Source organism: Astyanax mexicanus, chromosome 4 (assembly GCF_023375975.1).
Source record: "Astyanax mexicanus isolate ESR-SI-001 chromosome 4, AstMex3_surface, whole genome shotgun sequence".
NCBI lineage: Eukaryota > Metazoa > Chordata > Actinopteri > Characiformes > Acestrorhamphidae > Astyanax > Astyanax mexicanus.
The window spans coordinates 18,948,367-18,970,538 of record NC_064411.1 but is presented as its reverse complement, the minus strand read 5'-3'; the positions used below and the strand labels follow the sequence as shown (position 1 = coordinate 18,970,538).

The window sequence follows — 22,172 nt, the reverse complement described above, 5'->3', positions numbered from 1 at the left end:
ATTTATTTACATTCCTTAATTTCGGTCGATACAATATAATTTCGATATCGATATAAATATTTGGAAGGCCTCAGAAAAACTGTTAGGAATCCCTGCAATGGAAATCTGTACCTATTACTGTCTTTAAAGCCTCCTCTCATAAAAAACTGTATAATACTTTAGAAATAAAAAAAATGGTCAGAATGAATTAATGCTCACCTTTATTTGCATGTAGCAATATAAAAACATGACATCTCTGTCAAACACAAACCAATAACCTATTTACATTTTACCAATATAAATAACTTTACATTACAACAGAGGCAGAGCTTCTTATCCTTTTGTAAACATATTTAACAGATCAAAACAAAAGTGCCTCATCCAGGATAAAGAATGCAGAAAGCCTTCATTTATATAAAAGGAACACGATATCACCGTCAAATAAACAAACCTATATCAACTAGAAATAACTTAGATACAACATAAACTACATAAGTGCTTCAGCCAGAATAAGGAAGATATTGTGTGTAGTGAAACTGCTTGAGGTGGTGGAACAGATTAGATGCATTACCGTTGCTAGTCAACTCCACTTTCCGGCACAATTGGGAGCAAGCTGAAGTTTATCAGACCTTTGAAAGCCGAACCACTGAATTAGACCTGCCTCCCTCAACTATCTCTCCTGTTTAATCACTTGTGGAAGCATCAGGTGTGCTCATTCTGCATCTAAAATCTAAAATTCTGCATCAGGGCCGAGCCTAATCGAGGAACTCGGTTCGGCCGCACTGCGCTCCGCTCGGCTTCATAGCGGGAGGTTCTAGGTGTGGACCGGAGCGCAGCCGAGCTTCAAGTTTTAGTAGTATGGATTATAGTGTAAAGTGTGATACTACTAAAGTAGTAGTATAACACTGTATTCAGTGCTCAGGACAGCAGCAGTGTTTCTGCTACATACATTTTGCAGCTGCAGCCTGCTGACAGTCAAGATACAACTACATATTAAAATGTCTGTGAATTTATAATGGGATAAAAGTACTGAAGCCTTTATTGTAGTATGAAGGTGTCCCAGTATTTTTCTCCATATAGTGTAACTAATGTAGGTAATTCTTTTTGGTTAATTGACCTGCTTTTATTTTAATAAACAATTTTTTTTTCTTTGTTTTTCCAGAATAAACAACCAGGATATTTAATAAAGAACAGTGTTAAACTGCTGAAAGAGGTGAAGCACAAGCCATCCAGAAGAATCTCCTGAAAACGCAGAAATTGTTTGCTACATTTCACAGACAGATGGAGCCAAGTCCCAACATGGAGAAACATCAGCACTCTGTCAAGAGTTTTACTAAACAGAGTGATCTCAAAAAACACCAGCACATTCACACAGGAGAGAAACCGTATTACTGCTCAGACTGTGGGAAGAGTTTTACTAAACAGAGTCATCTCAAAAGACACCAGCGCATTCACACAGGAGAGAAACCGTATTACTGCTCCGATTGTGGTAAGAGTTTTACTACACAGTGTAATCTCAAAATACACCAACGCATTCACACAGGAGAGAAACCGTATCACTGCTCAGACTGTGGGAAGAGTTTTAATCAACAGAGTACTCTCAAACTGCACCAGCGCATTCACACAGGAGAGAAACCGTATCACTGTTCAGACTGTGGAAAGAGTTTTACTGAACAGAGTACTCTCAAACTGCACCAGCGCATTCACACAGGAGAGAAACCGTATCACTGTTTCGACTGTGGGAAGAGTTTTAATCAACAGAGTAATCTCAAAAAACACCAGCGCATTCACACAGGAGAGAAACCGTATCACTGCTCAGACTGTGGGAAGAGTTTTACTAGACAGAGTGATCTCAAAAATCACCAGCGCATTCACACAGGAGAGAAACCGTATCACTGCTCAGACTGTGGGAAGAGTTTTACTAGACAGAGTGATCTCAAAAAACACCAGCGCATTCACACAGGAGAGAAACCGTATCACTGCTCAGACTGTGGGAAGAGTTTTACTAAACAGAGTCATCTCAAAAAACACCAGCGCATTCACACAGGAGAGAAACCGTATCACTGTTCAGACTGTGGAAAGAGTTTTACTCAACAGAGTAATCTCAAACTGCACCAGCGCATTCACACAGGAGAGAAACCGTATCACTGTTCAGACTGTGGGAAGAGTTTTACTTTACAGAGTGAACTTATATTACATCAGTGCATTCACAAGAGATAGAAAAGTATCCCAAATCTGTTCCTCTGCCATAAAAAATGCAAACCTTAAATCTTTCAGACAGCCAAAAACACCTCATCATGCACAAAATCTTCACTCTGTTACAAGACCTTCATTTAAAAATGGCTTTTTACAGGTTCAGAAAAATGAATCTTATCCAGAGATGATGTTTACTGAATTTCATGCTGTGTTTTTATGTATGTTTGTATACCTACATTAGTTAATGCCTGCAGAGCTCTTCAACACTTAGTGTTGTGTTTTAAGAAGTTTTTACACACAGAATCATAAATGGTACCACTAACAGCATAAACTAGGAACATACATTTTTACCATTTTTTCAGTGATATGCTGAATAAATAGTAAAGCGATGATGCTAGCTCAGAGTAAAATCGTATATTAAATCCCAGCATTAGCTTTAGAACTAATAATAAACAAAAGTGAGGATTTTATCATTCTGGGACATTTTTAGGTTTAAAAATTGAATATGCTTTGCCATAAGTAGGAAATTATCATTTGGTCAACTTATGTCATTTACAGCCTTAACACATTCTCAATTGTTTACATATAAAAACTTTCTTTATTTTTTCCTCCACTCCACGTTTGTAGTTTGTAGTTGGAGCGAGGGCACTGCCAGTGTTTGCTCCAGATGTTAGATTAGCATTACTTAGTCTTTTAAAATTTAGATGTCGTAGTTTAAAGGAGTAGAGTATTCTTAGGAGTAGAGAATATTCTTAGCTTGCAACAAAAGGCCAACAAAATCCTTTTCAGAGTAAAAAAAAAAAACGGTCTAGCTGTAGTTTCCATACTGAAAGCAACACTCAGCAGGCTATGCAGCAGTAAGACTGCAGGATCCTTGATTCCCTCTACTGCACATGTGTCAAACACAAGGCCCGCGGGCCAAATGTGGCCACATCCAAGCGAGAGCTTGTAAGATCTTAGTGTCTATAATAAATAGGTCAGAAGCGTTCTTTGACCAAAAACTACATTTCCCACAATGCTTGTCGATTGTATTACCCGCGAAGTTACGGCTTACTGCCACTACACGACAGTGTAGTCATTGATGTGGAAACCCTGCCGGAGGGAAGGCGTAACTTCGTGGGTGGAATTGAGACATACAAACGTTTATCCCATAATGTCCAGAAAAAGAGAAGCTGATGCAGACGGACGGCTGTGCTTCAAGGCGAAAGACCGGTATGCCTTTTGTGTTACGAAGAGTGTTACTGATCAAAATAAACGCTTGTTAGGAGAGATATAAGTTTTGTGTAAATATTTAAAGTTTTAATGACGTTAATAAACATCACTGTGACAGCGCTAGTCACAGTTTCACCGCAGCAAAGGAGGAGCACGTGAATCACTTATCTAACCAGCCTGTACTGATTTCTGCCCCCAATAACCCTTTCAATAACCTCCAATAGCCTTTAATAGTCTTCAGTAGCCTTCAACAGTCTAACCTTGCAGCCGTGGTGTGTTCTAAACTCCGTAGTTATAAACATCCTGAGGTTAGCAGCGCGCTAACTGACCTGTTTATAATGTAATCCGAGCAGTGACGCCGTGATGGCTGCTCTAAACTGCTGCTGTTAGCTGCTTGGGCTGAAAGATGAACTGTAGAGAGCTGTATTATTCGGTTAGTGGGGTTAAAATCTTTATTTTCTACACAGAAGAATTTTAAAAACTGTAAAAATGCTCGTATAACTTGTATTTAATGTCATTTCTATTCACTTGAATAGTTTGGTTCTTGATTGATGGAGTTTTTGGATTTCATAACATGACAAATTAAAAGGATTTATTTTAATAGAGCAACAAGCAAACATTTTTTCCATGCAACTGTAATATTTGATTGAATAAATAGTATATTGAGAGTTATTTAACATTAAGGAGTAATTACATTCATTTTATATTACATTTGGTTACATTTTATTACATTTATAAGTTCCATCTGGCCCTCAGAGGACAGCCAATATGCCAATGTGGCCCTCGGCCAAAATGAGTTTGACACCCCTGCTCTACTGGTTTTCTCATTGGTCTATGGTTCAGTCAGTCTGATTAAAAATCTGCAAGTTAATCTACAGGGATATTTGGTTGTGTTGTGTTGCTAAAGTTATATACTCTGTTATCTTTTCCTTATTTGGTATCGTTTTGCTAAAGGTTTTTTTTTATATCTCTAAAGGTACTAAAAATATCTAATCCATTTACTTTATTGATTGTTTTATCCAGTACCAGCTATTATCGTTGTTTTACATCACCTTATGTATTTACTCATATTCATATCTATGTGATTCAATAAAAGGCTTTTATATTGCAAGATCTGCAATCTTATCTATTCTTTCAACTTAAGCATTTAGCCAAAAGCTTTTGTACACAGACAAACATACATTCAAGCAACCACTATATACAGTGCCTTGCAAAAGTATTCGGCCCCCCCTTGAACTTTTCAAACTTTTGCCACATTTTGGGCTTCAAACATATATGATTTTTTTGTTTGTTTTTTTGTGAAGAATTAACAAGTGTGTAAGAAAACGGAGGAGTTTTGCCTTACTATGTTCATTGTTCATTGATTAAAGGGTTAATCTGTGTGTAACTAAATCAGCATTTCACTTAATCAGTATGTTATTCAAGCATTTAGCACGATTCATGATGATTCACATTGTGACTTAGAATGTATGTATATTGTGTCCTTGTGCTCAAAGCAAGGCCGTTTTTCTTGCAACTTAGCATGATTGATTTTTTCCAGCAGAACCATGAGTTTCTGTACATGTAATCTATAGTCTGATAAGGTTGGGGTGACCGAGTTCTCGGCTGACGTATAGGATGAATAACTGCTTATCAGTATCAGGATCCGGGGGGTGTGAGGAGCCTCCTCACACACTATTAGACTGAGGCCAGGCGAATGCCTGTTTTTATTAGACTCTGTCTAGGAAGAAGAGTAGAGTTGGGCGGGAGAGCTTCTCCCGAGAGGGACTACAGAGCCACAGGTCCTGTTCACACAGCCGAGAACTCTGGAAACCCCAACTTTTCTCACCTTTGGGGTTTTCCTCTTATTTTCACCTTTTTATTTCAATTCATTTTTCAATAATCTTTTTACTCAATTTTTGATGTATCCAAAAAACTGTTTTGCTCAGAAGATTCTTTGAATAAAATCTGACGGAACTACAATTTTGGACTGGATCTCCTTTTCTTCTTTATGACGTATCATGCCAGATACATCATAATTCGAACAGTAGATCAATAATCTTTCAATCGTGAAGTGGAACGAAATTTATTGGATACACATTATGTTGAGATACTCAGTATTTTGAGAACATTGGTATTTAACTTGTGTGAAACTGACACCAATAAATCCATAACTCCTGCTATTTACTTACATAGAAGTGTTTTTTTTCTCAGTAGCTCAGTCGCTGTGAAGTGTGGAGAATAGTTTTGCAATATATTGATTATCGCTGAATCACAGTTTTGAGATATCACCGTTATCATTAATTTACCACTTTGCTCAAAGGTGCTGAAAAAAACTTGAAAATGGGCCTTGAAATTGCTTGAATTTTACCTTGTAAAAGGTGTTTGAACCCTGTGTTTAAAAACCCCAGCAGCACTGCTGCACCTGATCTACATGTACCAACACAACACACACAAACACGTCACCACATTAGTGTCAATGCAGTTTTAAGAAATATTTATCACGAAAATAAAGCTCTCTGGCGCTGGGAATTAAATATACAGGGTAAAATTTAGGCTAATCGGATATGCAGGTGAAAAAATAAACTGTGAAAAAATATGTGTGTGAATATGTGTATGTTTATACCTACAAATCTCAAATGTAAATTGACATAATATGGACCATTAAATGACGGTAACAACCTGACTGTTTGACACTTAGCTAATCTGCATACCAGTAGGAGAGAGCAGAGATAGACTGGCTGTGTATGAAACGGTAGGCAGCTACCACAATCCCTCATGCCTGAGCTGTTCATATGTTAACACCCACTAAATGATTAACCCTTTACAAGTATTAATATGAACTTTAGGAAAAAGAATATAAACAGAATTGCCCTTTTTTCTATTGTGAGTTAAATGAAGTCACTGCTGCCTATTCTAATAAGCTAACCGTATTACTAGCTTGACGAGTTCTGGGGACATTTTTACATGGGATGTGTCTGAAAGATCTGTGGAAAAAAAGACATTGCTTAAAATAATAAAAAGTATTATTACAAACGTTACAAAAGGACTTTCTGAGCTGAAAACAAAGAAAAAGAAAATATGTTTTATAAAATTTATTGAGATAGACACATTTGGGACATACCGGGGTTGGACAATGAAACTGAAACACCTGTCTACAGTCACTCAGTTTTGGGTCTTAGTTTGCATAAAAATAAATTTATGCCAGTTTTTACCCTGAGCTCTGGCTTGCTCCAATTTTTTTCCTCCTTTTTTCCTCTCTGTGTCACAAACTCTTCTAGTTCCTCCCTTTACCCAAGTTTGATTTTAGGAAGTCTTTATAGCCACAGGGTCAAAATGAGACGCATAAACACTACAGAGCAGGGGTCTCACCATGGGCGCAGATGATTATAGTGACCTCATCCGAAATCTACCATCTACAAGCATAAACGTTGGGGTTTTAATTTAACCCATTTCAACCCATCGGTCACAATTGTGACCAAAAAAAGTTTTTTAATTATTAGCCTCTAAAAATGTTACTGGTTAATTTCCCAATACTCTATAAGGAAATATTGAAATATTACAATGTTTCAATTAAATGTGGACAGTATCAAATGTTTTGAGTAAATTGTCACATGACCAGAGCTGTTTACTTCCTGGTTGCATCTTGAGAAGAGGATGGCTGCCTCAAAGCTCCCAAATAAAAGGCTGGTAAAGTATGTTAAAATAAACATAGAAACAAATATTTTTGTACACATGCTCTCGAAGTTGTTTAGTTATGATATATGCATTCGTAATTAGTCAAATGTCTTTGGTGTGTTTGCAGAATGAGTAAACATGTAAACAGTCACAATTGTGACCGGTGGGATAGAATGTTGTATCCAGATGCACACATACTAAATATACAAACAAATTTCTTGTTGCATCTTACCTATATATATTTTTATTTTAGGATGACTAATTTTAGGCATGCAACGTTGCTATCATACCTCAAAATGAGAAAGATGCTATTATAAGTGATTGTGATAGTGATGGGTCAGATATGGACTACCATATCTGGTTACTTTATTTTCTAAGTTACTGTAATACAATGTCTGACTGATTGTTGAACAGAATCAAGCACTTCGCTCAGGTGCCTACCTCGTTACTGTATACCTGCCTATTATCAATTTTTTGTTAAATTAGGGAATAACGGTGTTCAGTAAGGAGTAATCGGTAACTAATTACTGTTATCATTTTCAACACCCCGTTACTGCACGTTACTTTAGACGCTCAATTAACTTTTTTTTTTTTTACTTTGCGCATACAGACAAATATGCAAGTGTGTGTGTTGTGTGTGTGAGTTACAAGGGAGGGGAGGATGAGATAACCGCCTAAGCAATGATTGTTGTCTTTGCTGTTGTGCACTCTGTTTATCTGGCTTATGAAACACACTCTGAGAAGGTGGGGGCTGGGAGGTGGGGGGGGGAGGGGGGGGTATGGTTACGGAGGCAAGTAACAAAAGTAACCCAGTAGTTACTTTTACTGGCAACTAGTTACTTTTATAGTGGAGTAACTCAGTTAGTAAATCAGTTTCCTTTTCGGAGAAGTAACTACTAACTATAACTAATTACTTTTTCAAAGTAACGTGCCCAACACTGTTTACTAATAGTATACACAACAGTTTACATCGTTCCTGAAGTTTTGAATGAAGTATTTGACTGTAATTTACATTTAGTTGTAAATGTTGTACTAAAATATTATACCAACATTAAAATATTTGCAGTAAAGTACAATTTAAAATGTTTACAAATAAATGTTTCAATACATGTTACACTAAAGTGATGCTGTTGCAATTTGTATTTGAAATAATTAAACAAGGTTAACATATTTTGAACATATTTTGCCACGGGTCTTAGTGTTCCTATGGTGTGGAAAGTCCCAAGTTCCTGATCAAGTATTCTCTTTCAGTGATTGCTGTCAGAAGGCCCTTATTTCAACAAAAAAACTATTTGAGCAACCTTTCATTGAGAATACGCATATCATCCCACCGGTCACAATTGTGACCGGTAATAAAACACACTTTTTCATCTACTTTTCTCATTTTTTTGGAGGAAATAATTCTTGATTATTTCAAAGGGTTACTAATAACACATGATTTGCATATTTGCATGTCTGGGAAAAATTTGGGCATAAATGGGTTAATTAACTGTACGTTTGTGGAATTCTGTGTTCCACAATGCCCTCGTTTTTAAACTAGGAAGCGTTCAGTTCAGAGGTTACATTGTTCGGAGCTCCGTGTTCCAGTTCCAATGTAAATTTAACGCACCTTCTCAAGTCCGGGGTTCTAAGGAGCTGGTAACTGCCTGTAGACTACAGACACAGGCAGTTACCAGCTCCTTACGGTACGTGTCCACTGGCACTTTTTTTCAACGCTGGATCTCCTTGCTCGTTTTTGAATTAAAATGAAGCAACAGAAGTAGACAGTCATAAGTTTAATATTTTTATTTTTTTACCAACCTCACTGTAACCTATAGCTCTATAAATCCATATTCTGCCGCTTTCAGCTTCTCTTCTGTGGTTGAAAGGCGCCTGTTCTGTGTGTGTGTGTGTGTGTAAGGGGCTTGTGTGTGTGTGAAGACGCAGCCTGCTCTTCCCTCATTGGCTGGACGCAGCCTGCTTTTCCCTGATTGGCTGGACTGGACACAGTGCGGTGGCCGGATTTATTTGAATAAAGTTGAGCCGGAGGGCGGAGCTGCGTTAAACGCAACGCAACCCGGCATGCACCGAGGCATGCAGCGGCTCTCTCCATTGATTTTATGTATGATGTTATTATGATGTTATTTTAGTAAGCAGTCGCTGTTAACTGAAATTATAAGATGTAAAATGTTAACATTGTCTTCCTGGTCTTGCCTAGGCTGTAGCAATGAAGAAACAAAAAACAATGACAGCGTTTTTTCAAAAACCAAACAATGTGATATGGAATAGTAGGATGTCAGTGATTTGGCATCATGGTGTAAGAATGCGCGCAGATGGCACTGGGGACATATTGACATACCAGACCAATAACAGTTTCAGTATGGCTAGTGTTGATCAGAAAAGTGATTATTCTAAAGTTTATTGCAGCATATATATATATATATATATATATAATTTTACAGCTTGGTCCCCCCCAGTTCAAAATGTCCATCTGCGCCCCTGGGTCTCACACTCGTGGCCCGCGGGCCAATTGCCAGACGTGTTTTTACAAACAGCAGAGATGTAGTAATGATTCAGGACGCTGTGACAAATTACAAATACGTGCTTTCATGCTGAAATACTTTATATTATGCTCTTTAACAAAGACAGACATGTGGTATGGCATATTAATGAGTGCATAAATTAATTATATATATAAATTAATTATATAATTTATATTATTATTAGAAAAATAACAAACGAAAATTAACCCAAAATGTTGACAAAAATATAATCTAACGAATTTCAAAACATAGAAACGAAAAACGTTAAAATGGTATTAATACAACAGTTTAACACCTGGATCAAACAGTTATAAGGATTTATATTTATGCTTAGTACACAGACTAAGCTTAATAGAGCAGACATAGGCATTCTGCTGTCCAGAATTTTAACAGATGCTTATTCTTACTCAATAGCTGGAGTTTTTGAAATGAAAAATTAAAAGAGAAAAGAACTTTGAACTGGACATAACTTTATTTATGTCATTTATGTCACATTTCACTTTGCTATTATGTAACTGAAAGTCACTTTTAATTTTTTTTTCATATCTAAAAAATAAAGCATCACCCTGTCATCTGGTGCTGCAGTATATAAACCTTAAAAAACATTTGAAATACACAGCAATATAAAGCTATATGTTAGCGTTCATTTCTTATCACCAGGGCAAATTTATTTTAAAAATGTATATATTAATTAATTGACTAAAATCTCTCCTGCGCTTTAAAATGCTGCAGTCACGCAGAACGAGCTTGAAAGCTTGCATGGCACTGCGATTAAAAATAAATAAATAAATAAATAAAGTCCTATAAAGTGTAGCCAAATGTATGGTATTAAATTCGAATATTTACTCATATTCAATCAAGAGAAATCAGGCAAAATGCGCCGCTCTCTCTCTCTCGCATCGCCGAGCTGAATTCAGCGCGAGGCTTCAAATAATATAACAACTCAGTTTAGTTAAATTAATTAAGATGAGTGAGGACCTGTAAAGTTAATCAAATATTGTCAAATATAAAGGATAGGTTGAGGTTTTGGTGAGCTGTTTCAATTATTTGAAACCGAAACTAACTGAAACTGATATTATTCTGCGCACTATTAGAAAGGCTTTGATTTTGTTTTAAATTAATTTTTTATTTTATATTAATTCTTTTTTAATTCATTTTAAATATTTTTATTGATCAAATAATTTTTTTCATGAGATATATATTTTTTATTTTTGATGTATTAATTTTTATGATCTTTTTAAAGTTTTTTATTTTTCCTTTTTTATCTTTAGATTTTTTCCGTCTATAGTAAATGTCAGTTTTTATTTCTATTTTTTCTAATTTTATTTATAATATTTTTTATCCCTTTTAAACTGTAAATGCTCAGCGGCACAGTAAATGAAGGTCCTCCTCCAGTGTAAATAACCGATTGCTTGATTAATATTCAATGTTGTAAACCCAGTTTTTACATAAACAATAAACAGAATAAAGAATAAAATAACATTGCTGATGTATCTTCAACAGCACATCGCATCCTATTCACTTCAATGGAGAGAGCCACTGCATACCGGCTGGGTTGGGTTGCGTTGCGTTGCGTTGAACGCAACCCCGCATTCTTTATTCAAATGAATCAAGCCGCCGCGCTGCTTTCAGCCAATCAGGGACTTCACACACACACACATTCGAGCCTTACACACACAAACGGCAAAATATGGATTTATATAGAGCACAGTAAAGTTCATTTAATCATTAAAAGTTTAAAATTGACTACACCTGTAGCCTTATTTGGATTCAAGATACGCCCACACGGCGAGAAGAGAGATCTGGTGTTCTGTCGACTTGTGCTACCCTGACAAACCGTGCTACCCTTTTGTGTATATTTAAAGGTAAAAGCACAAAAGTAGCACAATATTAGAGCATGTTTCCAGCAGAAGTTCATGTACTATGTTTGGATAGTCTAAACCACCGTATCAGGGTAAAGTTATGGTAGTAAGAGTTTATTATAATCTTTTTTTTTATTTTAAGATCATATTTTATTATTATTATTATTATTATTATTATTATTATTATTATTATTAATTGCCATTACACTTTGACAATGTAATGACAGTCCAGGTTATTAAATGAACAAAAAATATTAGAAAAACAGAATTATTATAGTACACTTGAAATAATAATACAAATGTAGGTTAGCACATGCGCAGTGTCTTTAGAAAGCGCGTGTCGATGGGTAGCATCACTCGACAGAACACCTGGCATGGCAGAATGTGTTGAATAAAATACGTGTTCTTGTCCTGAGCGGCCCAGCCTCACCCAGTCTCTACCTACAGCGGCCCCCAGATAGAATAAGATTGAGACCACTGCTATAGAGCCAGAGAACCAGCTTAAGTTCCAGACCTGAAGATTCAGACCAGTAGTTCCAATGAACTTAATACACATAAACAGTCCACAAATACAGCTACAAACTACAAAAGCATACAATAGACCCAACAATAAATGCTTAATGTTCCTACAAGTACAGGCGTTTAACAAATATCACTCATTTGTATCTCTACAGGACGCCAGAGCAGCCAAAACATTAAGTACACACAAAAATCACCAGTCAGACGGCATATTACTTAGTTTCACATCGAAGGGCAGCCTTTAAAAAGGCTTTTTAATATAATATGACACAATATCTGTCTTATTTCCATGATAGTTAGCTAAATATTTAATTAATCCAGCATGCGCTCTCCGTTTTACTACTAATCAATGCGCGTAGCCTGACCCCTTCATCCGAGCGCAGAGAAGGGGCTAGGCAGCCATGGCCCCGCCCCTGGAGTGAAAAGCATGAGTCTTATTGGTTAGATTGTCCTAAGACTTTTCTAATAGACTCATTACTACACCCTTCTCAAAATCAGGAGAAGTGTCCGCGGACACGTGAGCAGAAGACATTTTAAAGAGCTTTGATTGGTCAGTACTGCTGTCAATCATACAGTCCTATAGCAACGAAAAACACAGGCTAATGCTTTGAATTAGTTGCTGTTTTTTCGTTAATCTATAAAATAAATGCTTACACTTGCAATAATTATATACATCCTGATAAAAAAATATGTAATTATTTACATGCACATTTGGTCAGCCCTTAGAGGCCTTAGAGGCCTTACTGCACACTACTGATATGTATATTGAATATGAATTATACTTAAGGCTGGACAATAATTTAAAATCACTGATTGTCTCCAATAATGTTTTTGTAATTTTTAAACAAATATATTTTTATTAAATATTGGCCTGGAGTTCTAAGACAGCAATGGTCCTCCAACTAAAAAATATTCTTAAGAGGCATTTAGTATTTACAGCATCTGTTACCGACTGACGTTCATTACAGAGAGCTGCGTCAGTTTAGTGCATTAATTTGAGAAGAAAAGATAGAACCCAATAGGCATATGTATAGCCATACACCTTATATAAGGTAATATACACCTTATATAAAGTTCTAAATACCAATACAGAAATGAAGAAATGTATTGTGTGTAAAGGATGATTTACACTTCTTACATAGGTATAGGCTTCATAAATGTATTTAAAGTAAAAAAAAAAAGGATTTATTGATTTTAATAGTTCCTAGAATTTTTTTTGTTACAGATACTAACATTATACTCTGCGTAATTGAGTGAGGAGTCGTGGCAGGTGTGAGGTTTTCGTGCATTTGCGCTTGATTTCAAGTTGATTGCGATGTGACTAAGAGAAAGTACGTGGGATTCTGCCTACGCACAGTTTGATAAATCCAGATTTTTTTGTGCGTACGGAACTTTTCAGGTCTGAGCGTACGGAACATTTTAGTAGGAAGTCCACGCAAGTCTTAGTACATGAGGCCCCAGGTGTTGACATTAGTGGTGAACAGCTTCATCACCAGCATCCATACACACATATTGTAAACCCCAATAATAACTGGTGTTTTTTTTTTTTAGTTCTGCAAACTCAAGTAACCCCTCCCTTTCCAGTCCTCTCTGTAGAGATTATCCAGGTGAATCATAACAGATCCAACTGAACAAAACACTATCACCTAAACCTCATTGTATATATATTTTTTTGTTTATTTTACAATACAAAGTTTCAACTTTTCTATATATTCCTGTATAAAATATACAAAGTTAATTTTTCCCCAAAATAATAAAAATCATTTTAGATAAGCTATGAATCCCCTGTTAGTGTAAAACCTTAAGCCTCCATATCAGATCTGAAAAAGGAGGTACAGAGGATGGATGAACTCAAGCTTTGCAGATAAGCATCACCTAACCAAACCTTTCTAATAGCAAGAACAAAACTTGCACAAGCAAATCAGTTAAGTCACCTCACACTCAAACTTCTAATCTAAACTGTTCAACTGGTTGAAGGGCAGTTACAGTTGACCCAGCAGTCAATGGGTTAATAAAATAAAAAAGGGAGTTAAAAGTAGAGTTGTGATTGAGCCTGACTGCACAAAGGGTTAAATCAGTGGTGTTGTGCTGGTGTACATTTTAGGAGTAACAGGTTTTTATCTGATCAGCATGAATCAAGGGGAAAATTTTACTAGTGGATGAACATGGTAAGCAGTAGTCCTTCTACATTGGTGACCAAGTCTTGCCCATTTTTTTGAACTGAAAGGCATATTAATGACTTCATTGGTTGGTTGATGCAGTTTGACAGAGTTGAAGTCTCTTTTCGTGGAAGAAGAGCCGTGGGAATTAAAGGCATTCGTGACCAGGCTGTGGTGGGACATGCTTCTAAAGCAGACCTGGGCATTGTAAGGCACCAAAAACATATATTATCCAGATCTAATCAAATAATATACACCAGGATTACAACTACCTATATGTAGATCAGTGTAACATTTTAGAAATATTTGTCCTATTAAATAAGCAAATCAGAGGGTTATCAAATGATAACAGCTGAACATTGTGTAACATTGTTCATTGTATTCAATATTCAGTTAAATTTTATTTATATAGCGCTTTTTACAACAAAGGTCGTCACAAAGCAGCTTTACAGGAAAAACAGGTCAACGCCTCTTATGAGCAGCACCACAGAGATGCCAATTTTATGGTGACACAGTGGCAAGAAAACACTCCCTTTAAGAGGAAGAAACCTTGGAAGGAACCAAGACTCGGGTTGACTCGCTCAGTACAAACAAATAACAAACAAAAAACAAATAACAGAACAAAACAGTACAGAGAATTAATGTGAACTATGGCTAATATAACAGGTACTAATTTATGAATATAAGAATGTGATGGGCACAAACTATAGAGCTATGACTAATACAGAAACAGATTCTGTTAATGTTAATCAGTGCAGGGTTGCAGAGCCGGAGTACAACACAGCGGGCAGTGGAGAGCCAGGCTGGGAACATCAGGAACAGGGCATCTCCATACATGTAAAAGAGATAGATAGAGAAAACAGAAAGGAAAGAAAGAGAAACAAAAAGCAGGAGTTAGAAAGGTTGTGTAATGATTCTGATGAGTAGAAGAGCAGGGCTGATTCCTGAAGTGGACACATCCAGGCAGACCGGCCGGCCCGGCATCTCAGCACGTGAGAGAGAGAGAGAACAGAGAGGGGAGGGACGAAAAAGGGGATAGAATGGTTTTATAAAACTCTGCTGGAGTGGGATGGGCACTGGTTGCAGCAGCTCAGGACATGGGGAGAGAAAGAGAAAGCAGATGATTAGGACAGGGTTTATATTTGCTGGATATGCTGTAAGAGGAAGACATTGTAATGAGACATTACTCAAACGCTTGAACAAATAGAAATGTTTAGAAGAGTCTAGATTTAAAGGTGGTGTTCCTCCAGAAGTGGTGAATGCATTCGGCACAAATCTGGAAAAGAAAGACTGCATTATTGCTGACAACACTGGCAAAATGAACCTACTCTACTCTGCTATCTCTACTCGTAGCCAAGGGGGACTACATCTGACGACTACAGGCTCAACGGAGATTCAAGAAGTTCCAGCCATTGTGGATGACGTCTACACTTTCGAGGGTCTGGTCTAGGGTTGGGCGGTATACCACGGTATTTAAATATGGTGACGGTATTGTAAAATAGTGACGGTATATTAACCACGTGACGTGCCAAACCTGAACTTTGAAAAACAGACGTTTAAGACACTCTGCGCATTCACAATGAAAGAGCAGTAGGAGTGGTAAGCAGTTGGAGCTCCCTGATTGGTTATGGGGTGGGGCTTCTCACTGAGGAGATCACACAGCAAAAACTCAAAACTCTACAGGTTTCACTAATTTTCACCAAAATTATCGCCACAAATAGCCACATTTGTGCTGAAGTGACAATAAATCCCTATACTAACCAACCAACCACCGAAATGATCAGATTTATCAGTTTATCCTGCAGCATGGGGTGTTCAGTGTGAGATACTCAAAGTTACAGCTGTTTCCTTAAATATTCCTCATCTCCTATTTCTCTATAAAACAGTTTTTTTATGTCACTCACGCTCATATTCTAATCCCATACAGAATTCTGCAGTTTCCTCAGAGTTTTCTATCGTTATTTCCAGCGCTATAAATATAATCAATTCCGCTGACCGCGAGGCGCTGCACGCTGCCGACATCCAGTGTTGGGCATGTTACTTTGAAAAAGTAATTAGTTATAGTTACTCGTTACTAATGGAGTTACTCCACTATAAAAGTAACTAGTTACCAGTAAAAGTAACTATCGCGTTACTTTTATTATTCGCCCGTCAAAAAAAAAGGAAATGAATTATGTATTTACTATTATTATTAGAAAAATAACAAACGAAAATAAACCCAAAATGTTGACAAAAATATAATCTAACGAATTACAAAAAATAAAAACGAAATTCTGCACACAACCAAAGAAAATTACTAAAACATATAATACTGAAAAAAACGGAAAAAACGGAAAAACGCGTCTGGGGATGGAGTTAAACAAACCAAGCCACACTCAAAGGAAATATGTATATATAAACAAAACAAAATAATGGACAAAAACAACAATCAAATGACCGTTAAAATAGTATTAATATAACAGTTTCACCAAAAGAGAATAGAGCTTAGATCGGCCCAAAAAATCCGACCCGACCCAGCCGGAGCCCGTGCACATTCTGCCCAAGCCCGAACCATGAACTGTCATTATCAGCCCGAGCCAACCCAAACCATGAACTGTCTGTTATCGGGCTGATTGAATGAGCGAAATATAATCAGAATTATGTTAATTATCACTGTAAAATAGCATAAAACTATTATTTAATTAAAATGATTTTTAAGAACAGCTACACACAGTGCTGCAAGTCAAACGCGGAGGCGTTCACGTACGCCCAGAGCTACGTGATTACATTTTTTATTTTATTATAGTTTAATTCAGTAAGTTTTAATTTGTTTTTAGGGTGGGCTTGCTAGTTTTTATTAGTTTCCACACATCTCATCAGAGAGATCAATCTAATAAACGTGAGAGAGAGAGAGAGAGATTTGCTTGTTCTGGAATGAGCTACTCACAGGTAAATGTTCTCACACACTGAATCTCCTGTTTCTCTTTCATCTGCCTGGCGCTCATATTGTAATCCCATACATAGTTCTGCAGTTTCTCTGTGTTTTCTGTCGTATTTTGCGGCTAGCGCGAGCGCTTTACACAAGAACTAACGCCACGGACCACGAGGTGCCGCGCGCTCGGCACAACACCGCCCGCTGTACAACTCCACTGTACAACAGCGCTTATAAATAAATTAAACACGAAAATTCAGTAATTTTAGTTAGTTTTAGTTAGTTTTATAAACACAAAATACAGTTTGAGATAGTTATGTTTTTTTCCTTTTAATTACCGTTTTTATTAGATTCAGTTAACACAAATGTTTTTTTTCACTTTCAGTTTTCGCTATTTCGTTTGCTTTAGTGAACAATAATAATTGGTTACTTAGCAACATTGTGATTATCACACCAGAGCTTTATATAAAATAAAAATAGGAGCCCGATTTCGGGTCGGTCCTCGGGTCAGGTCGGATTCGGGCAGAGAATCTAAGCTCTAAAAGAGAAAGCAGCAGCACCACAAAAACCGGAGCAGCTAAAAAGAGCTTAACGTCCTTAATTCAGAACTTGGGCTGTCCACAGCAATCACTGAATTGATTAGAGCACGCAAATCGTCACAATTGTGCCTCACTTCACCACGCCAAACCACAGGCACAGCGGCCAGAAGCTCAAGTTCACCGGAAAGAAGAGGGGTTAACCAGGGCAAAGCAAAGTTACAACAAAAAAAAAAGTTCATAGAGCGGCTAAAGTAACGTGCAGTAACGGGGTGTCGGAAATGGTAACAGCGTTATAGTTACAGTCAGAGTAATTAGTTAGATTACTCGTTACTGAAAAAGTAATAACGCCGTTACTCCCAACACTGCCGACATCTGAACCCCGGCTCCCCTTCGCGAGCAGAAACGGAACAACACCACCCGCTGTTAAGCTGCTGTAGTGGATACAGCGCTTATAAATAAATTAACAAACACAAAAATTTGGGTATTCAATCTGTAATTTCAGTTTGATTTATTTTTTTCTTTTAATTACCGTTTTTATTAGTTTCAGTTAAGAGGAACTTTCACTTTCAGTTTTCGTTAACAGTAATACGTTGTTATATGGTGATTATCAGGCCGTAGCTTTATATAAAATAAAAATAGTATTAAAAAACAGGTGACTATTTCCTGGAGCCTGGACTGACCCGAGATTTTCCATTATTTTCCTCGGGCCGGGTCTCGTCCGGGCTGAGAAATAAAAATCAAAGTATCCTGCTATTTAAAAGAATGGAAAATTTAATAAAAATAATAATATAGTTTTGCATACTAGAGTTTAGATTGTCTGCCTGAACCCGAGCGCCCAAACTCTGACACTATTTTAACGGTGTTGGTGCAAGGCTGCTATTTGCGCAGGATTTATCATAGGGCCACAAGGGTCAGAAATCACCCTCATTCATTTCCCAGATTATTTCATGCTGGCTGATTTTTTTCTTTGTTCTCTCTTTTCTATCTTTCATGATTGAATATTACAAGGATATTACTTCAGTAGTGAGTGAGGGCAAATACTTAATTCATATTTGCAAACTGTTTCTCATTTTGCACACAATCATACTGTGAGAATTTCAGGTTTACTAAATAGGTGGACCCAAACCCAGACACCACAGATGCAGAGGGAGTTTCAACCAATCATCTTTAACATAATGTTAAACATAGATAAAATACTTCACAATGGGAGCTGTGAAATGCATGTGCCTGATCCATGTGTGTAAGCCTGATTGATCATTTATTAACAAACAAAAAAGAGAAATAAAAATGAAGATATTTACTGCATTCTTGGAATAGAACATTATTAATGATGAACTTGTTCCAAAGATATATCAAAGAAACATGGTTCAGTCGGATCACTTTTGACATATATTGTACATAAAATGATTAACAAGACACATGTAAACTATACCCTATCGCTCTGTGAACTAATTTTTGATTTCCATTTGTTACAGCGCATGTTTTTATTTTAATTTAGGTAGGCATGTTTTGAACATTTGTATCAGATAGGTTGTATCTCCACCCACAGCCAAGATGGACAACACCGTGCACCTTTACAACTATACTCTTAAAACTACAACTTTAAAGGGTTCTAATGTGGAAAGAGTTAATGAATATAAGCACCTTGGCATATGGCTAGATGGCAAATTTACTTTTAAGCACCATATTAACAAGCTTTCAGGTAAGCTAAGGCAAAAACTCGGCTTCCTATATAGAAATAAATCATGCTTTCCAATGTACACAAGAATAAAATTGTGGAAGCAACGTTTTTATCTAAGCTAGATTATGGTGATGTGATTTACAGACATGCGTCAGCAACTACACTCAAACCACTAGATTTTGTGTATCATGCGGCGCTAAGATTACTGGTACACATCACTGTTCACTCTATAAAAAAGTTGGATGGTCTTCTCTTGCTGTGCACCGGGAAACATACTGGTTTATTTTTGTTTTTAAAAGCACTTCCTCACCATATGCCACCGTACATCTCACAAAAAAAATAACACAACCTACCAGACTCACTCCAGTAACTGGATCATCGACAGTTTTAACTGAACTGAGAAAATCTGTTTTTCGTTACAGTGAACCAGCGAGCTGGAATTCACTACAGGAAACTCTAAAGCTCAGCCTGCTGGTGTCACTAAATCATTTTAAACTTCTAGTCTCTAACCACCTTCAAGGTGATCTTTATGATCTTTGGTATGTTTTCAGTTTCTTTATTTTTTTAGTTAACCTTTTAGTTTTTAATGCTGGTTTGTTTTAGCTATTTTTCAACATTTCTTTTTAGCTTCTTTCTTTTCTTTGATTATTTTTAGGTATTGCTTATGTAACCCCTATCCCCAGTTAATTGGAAGAAATAAGGGCCTGAGTTCTATCTATTCTTTCCCTTCTCTATGTTTGCAGAAATAAAATAATAGAAAATATAAAACACAATAAAAGGACTATCACACAGGTATATAAAAATAGGCAGTAGTTACTGAGTTTGATACTGAGTGTATCAAAACGGTAGGGCAAAATAAGGCCTTTTTAATACTTTGAACAAAAATAAATAAATAGCAGGCTTCAATCAACAATAGAGTTATATCTTTTCAAGACAGAGCAGTTTAGTACCTTTTTTAGATGCAATAGTACAAATATTGTGTGTAAATACCCATATGTAAATTTAAGACACAAATAAGAGTTATATTTTAAACAGTACCCCAATTATTTAAATTACTATTAATCATTTAAATAAACAATTATTTTAATGATTACTATTCCTCAGGCTTATGTTTTGGGATTAGATCTTATTTTAGAATTAGTAACTTAGACTTTAGCTGTAGGATTGCTTTTAGGTTAATATACCCCTTTTTTCTTACTTTTAGAACTACACTGTCAGTTATATATTTAAACCCTTAATCAGAAATGTACCTTTTAAAGTTAGTTTGCAAAATAAAATACCATCTTAAATTAAATATGTGGGCCCACTCTAAAGAATACACTCATAAAGAACAGAATTATAGATGAAATGAACAGAACTAAACGGTGCAGGTCTGGTTCGGAGCTTAATGTCCGCTTTACTCTAACGAGCAGAAATAAGAGTTTCAGATTTACCTCAGATTCAGTGAATATGAGCGGGAGCAGAGCGCGGGGTCCTGCAGCACGGAGCGTTTTCCCTCAGAGGAACTCTGATCCACGCGGGGACTCAGAGCGCTCTCTGGTTAGCAGTGTTAGCGGTCCTGGTGTTCAGTGGAGGCGGAGAGAGCGCGAGTCAGTCCGGGGAACAGTCTGTCGGAGCGGCGCTGCAGCGGAGAGTTCACGGCTAGCGCAGAGCAGCTAATACACGAGGCTAAACACAGCTAGCCGAGCTGGCTAAGCTAACAGTGCTAACAGAACTTTACTTATAGAGAGATTATCCCAGCTTTATCCACCAGCACACTCTCAGTATGGACTTCAGTGTCCTTAAAATTACCGGTTAGTTTAATTAATACTGATTATTAGTGAATTTAGTTCAGCCTGTGAGGAACTTGTTCCTCCTCGCCTCTCCCGCGCTGCTACTCCCGCATCTCCGCTGTTCTCTCTCGTCCCGTGGGCGGGCCTGTTCAATAGTATAAAGCTGCAGATTCAGGACCGCTGCAGTTCTAGGACCCTACTCTGCCGCCTAGCGACATAAGTGATTATTACACAGTAGGCGGGACCAGCGAGAGAGGGAGTGAGTGGGGTGCAGGTGTATGCTAAAGGCTTTTCTCCTCATAGCGAAATGAATGACTTAAAGGCTTATTTCAATGTTTATTTCACCCAAATATCACCAATTCAGCTAATTACACTTTATAATGTTTATTTCACCCAAATATCACCAATTTAACTAACTAATTACACCTTTTAATGTGTATTTCACCCAAATATCATCACCTAAATATTACTTTGTCTTAGAATGTGTCCTAGAACTCCCAACCACATATCAGAGACACAAGGAAGACTTGGGGTTATAAAATGTATTTGAAATAATAACAAAATTCAAATATTAAAATTCACACATTAACGTTGTTTTTTTTTTATCCAGGGACTTGGATCGCAACGACTTCTGTAAGAGAGAGAAAGAAAGAAGAGATAGAGAAAGAGATACAAAAAAATATATTAATATTTGACATTTCTTTTTTAATATTCAAACTCCACATTGTGAATTAAATTTCCACACTACCTACCAACTAAATGGCCTTCCTTCTTTCTTCAGTTGTTTGTTTATTTTTTGACAGGATATCCTTTAGACAGGATAATCAGTAAAATTAAAAAATTTCATAAAATTACTGTTACAAATGACAACACGTATTGTTCAAGATTATTAACTTAACTATATGGTACAACAGTAATATTAAGTAAGCATTTAACGTTACACCCAATACAGTAGGCTACACTGATTTAATGTACTGAAACGTAGTGAACATTTGATACAGATTTTTGTCATCGTTTATATTTCAATCAATGTGCTAAGCAGAACTAATGATCATATCAAACGATGCTTTCAATAAAGAAAAAAGAAAAAATAGAACTACGCTGACAGGCTAATAGATGTTTTGTAGCAAGCTGTCCTAGACTAACACGTAGTGTTAGGTGCT

At 36.8% G+C, this 22,172-nt stretch overlaps 3 protein-coding genes across 13 annotated transcripts in view; 2 read left to right on the top strand and 1 right to left on the bottom strand.

Moving 5' to 3' along the window:
• LOC111197331 (NACHT, LRR and PYD domains-containing protein 12-like) overlaps positions 1-22,172 on the bottom strand; it is a 686,367-nt gene that overhangs the window by 212,508 nt on the left and 451,687 nt on the right. The gene's annotated exons all lie outside the window — the stretch shown is intronic.
• LOC125801441 (zinc finger protein 239-like) overlaps positions 1-22,172 on the top strand; it is a 308,090-nt gene that overhangs the window by 9,755 nt on the left and 276,163 nt on the right. The window lies entirely within an intron of this gene.
• The window catches only part of LOC111189991 (zinc finger protein 239-like), a 269,338-nt gene that overhangs the window by 114,183 nt on the left and 132,983 nt on the right, over positions 1-22,172 (top strand). For 2 of the 10 annotated variants that reach the window (XM_049477084.1, XM_049477083.1), the window contains exon 2: positions 1,142-5,349. The exons of the other annotated variants lie outside the window; for them this stretch is intronic. In XM_049477084.1, the coding sequence (XP_049333041.1) occupies positions 1,261-2,199 (939 nt within the window). In that variant the 5' untranslated portion in view covers positions 1,142-1,260 and the 3' untranslated portion in view covers positions 2,200-5,349. Of the gene's footprint in view, positions 1-1,141; positions 5,350-22,172 lie in introns of those variants that run through there. 10 annotated transcript variants of the gene reach the window in all.